Here is a 1,467-nt window from a genome sequence, read left to right as displayed (position 1 = left end):
GTTGACATGGAGAGTTCAGTCTGCTCCTTGGAGGGTGAAACAGGATGTTAAAAACATTCCAGAGTCACACACTTCACTTTCTCCAATGTTGGTGTCTATAAACAAACCAACACAGGTAATATGTTACTGCAATCCTATGAGTGAGACTTGTTTTTTCAGGTGTTATTGATGAGCATCTGTTACATGATCAACTTGCATGACTGATTCACATTTTGGGTTTGAGAAGCTTGATGGATGATAACTTAAATGTTACATACATAACTCTTAGTGGGCATGTAGAAGTGCACAAGTACAGATATCTTTATTTTGTCATCATGTTTACAGCATATTTTCTAATAATCTGCATTAATTCCACAATTGTGTGTCTCATAGTGATTCACAAAAACCTCCATGAGCCCATGTACATTTTTATTGCAGCTTTGTTGATCAACTCTGTATTTTACAGCACTAATATCTACCCAAAGCTGTTGATCGACTTTTTGTCTGAAAAACAGATCATAACTCATTCACTCTGTCTCTTTCAAGGCTCTGTACACTACACTATGGCCGGTTCAGAGTTCTTACTGTTGTCAGCCATGGCCTATGACAGATATGTGTCTATATGTAAACCTCTGCAGTATCCAACTAGCATGAGAAAAACTGTTGTAAATACTTTGCTGGTTTTGGCTTGGCTTGTGCCTGCTTGTGAGTGTGGATTGGCAGCTGTATTGTATGCTGGTATGAAATTGTGTAGCATTACTGTGAAAGGAATTTTTTGTAATAATTCACTTTACAGTCTTCAATGTGTGCAATCAGTAGCAATGTCTATATATGGTCTGTTCATGCTGCTAAACATTGCACTGTTCCCTGTCCTTTTCATATTTTTTACATACACCAGGATACTTATTGTATCCTACCGAAGTAGTAAAACATTCAGGAGAAAATCTGCACAGACCTGTTTACCTCACCTGCTGGTTTTAATAAACTTTGTCTCTTTTATTACTTATGATGTCATTGTAGTTCGACTAGAATCAGATATTCCAAAGATTGTTCGTTTCATAATGACTTTACAAATGATTGTGTATCATCCTCTCTTTAATCCAATCATATATGGGTTAAAAATGAAAGAAATCTCTAAACACCTCAAGAAGTTGTTGTTTCAGGTCAAATCACACTAATATATCCACACCGCTAGTCCATGTACAGTCGTCATATTGTAGAGATGTGGTTTTCTGACTGAGAGAATGTATCATATCATATTACAGACATTCATTCATGTATATTAGTATCTTTGATTCTAGATGTGTTGATGAATTTCATAATGGTCATAACTTAAACCTTTAATGTTTCATGTTTCTCCTGTTATTTGTTGCAGATTATGATTTAGCACTTTGAGGTTTTAACTAATTAAATTATTTCACTTTGCCATTTGTGATGTCTTGTGTTCTCTACCTATATGTTTTGTACATTTACACACACTAAAAACAT

The 1,467-nt window shown here is 35.1% G+C and overlaps 1 protein-coding gene across 1 annotated transcript; it reads left to right on the top strand.

Moving 5' to 3' along the window:
• The first annotated feature begins 230 nt into the window (after nt 1-230).
• On the top strand, nt 231-1,157 carry LOC109953742 (olfactory receptor 6N2-like). The gene has a single exon (XM_020589208.1). It carries the CDS (start codon nt 231-233, stop codon nt 1,155-1,157), a length of 927 nt encoding a protein of 308 aa, XP_020444864.1.
• The last annotated feature ends 310 nt before the right edge of the window (nt 1,158-1,467 follow it).

The sequence above is a fragment of the Monopterus albus genome, unplaced genomic scaffold, assembly GCF_001952655.1.
Source record: "Monopterus albus unplaced genomic scaffold, M_albus_1.0 scaffold1171.1, whole genome shotgun sequence".
Lineage (NCBI taxonomy): Eukaryota > Metazoa > Chordata > Actinopteri > Synbranchiformes > Synbranchidae > Monopterus > Monopterus albus.
The sequence above is the reverse complement of the archived record's forward strand: the minus strand, read 5'-3'. Positions and strand labels throughout refer to the sequence as shown.

Coding starts and splice junctions, on each gene's coding strand:
- LOC109953742 (XM_020589208.1), top strand. CDS start 231: ATGGATGATAACTTAAATGTTACATACATAACTCTTAGTGGGCATGTA.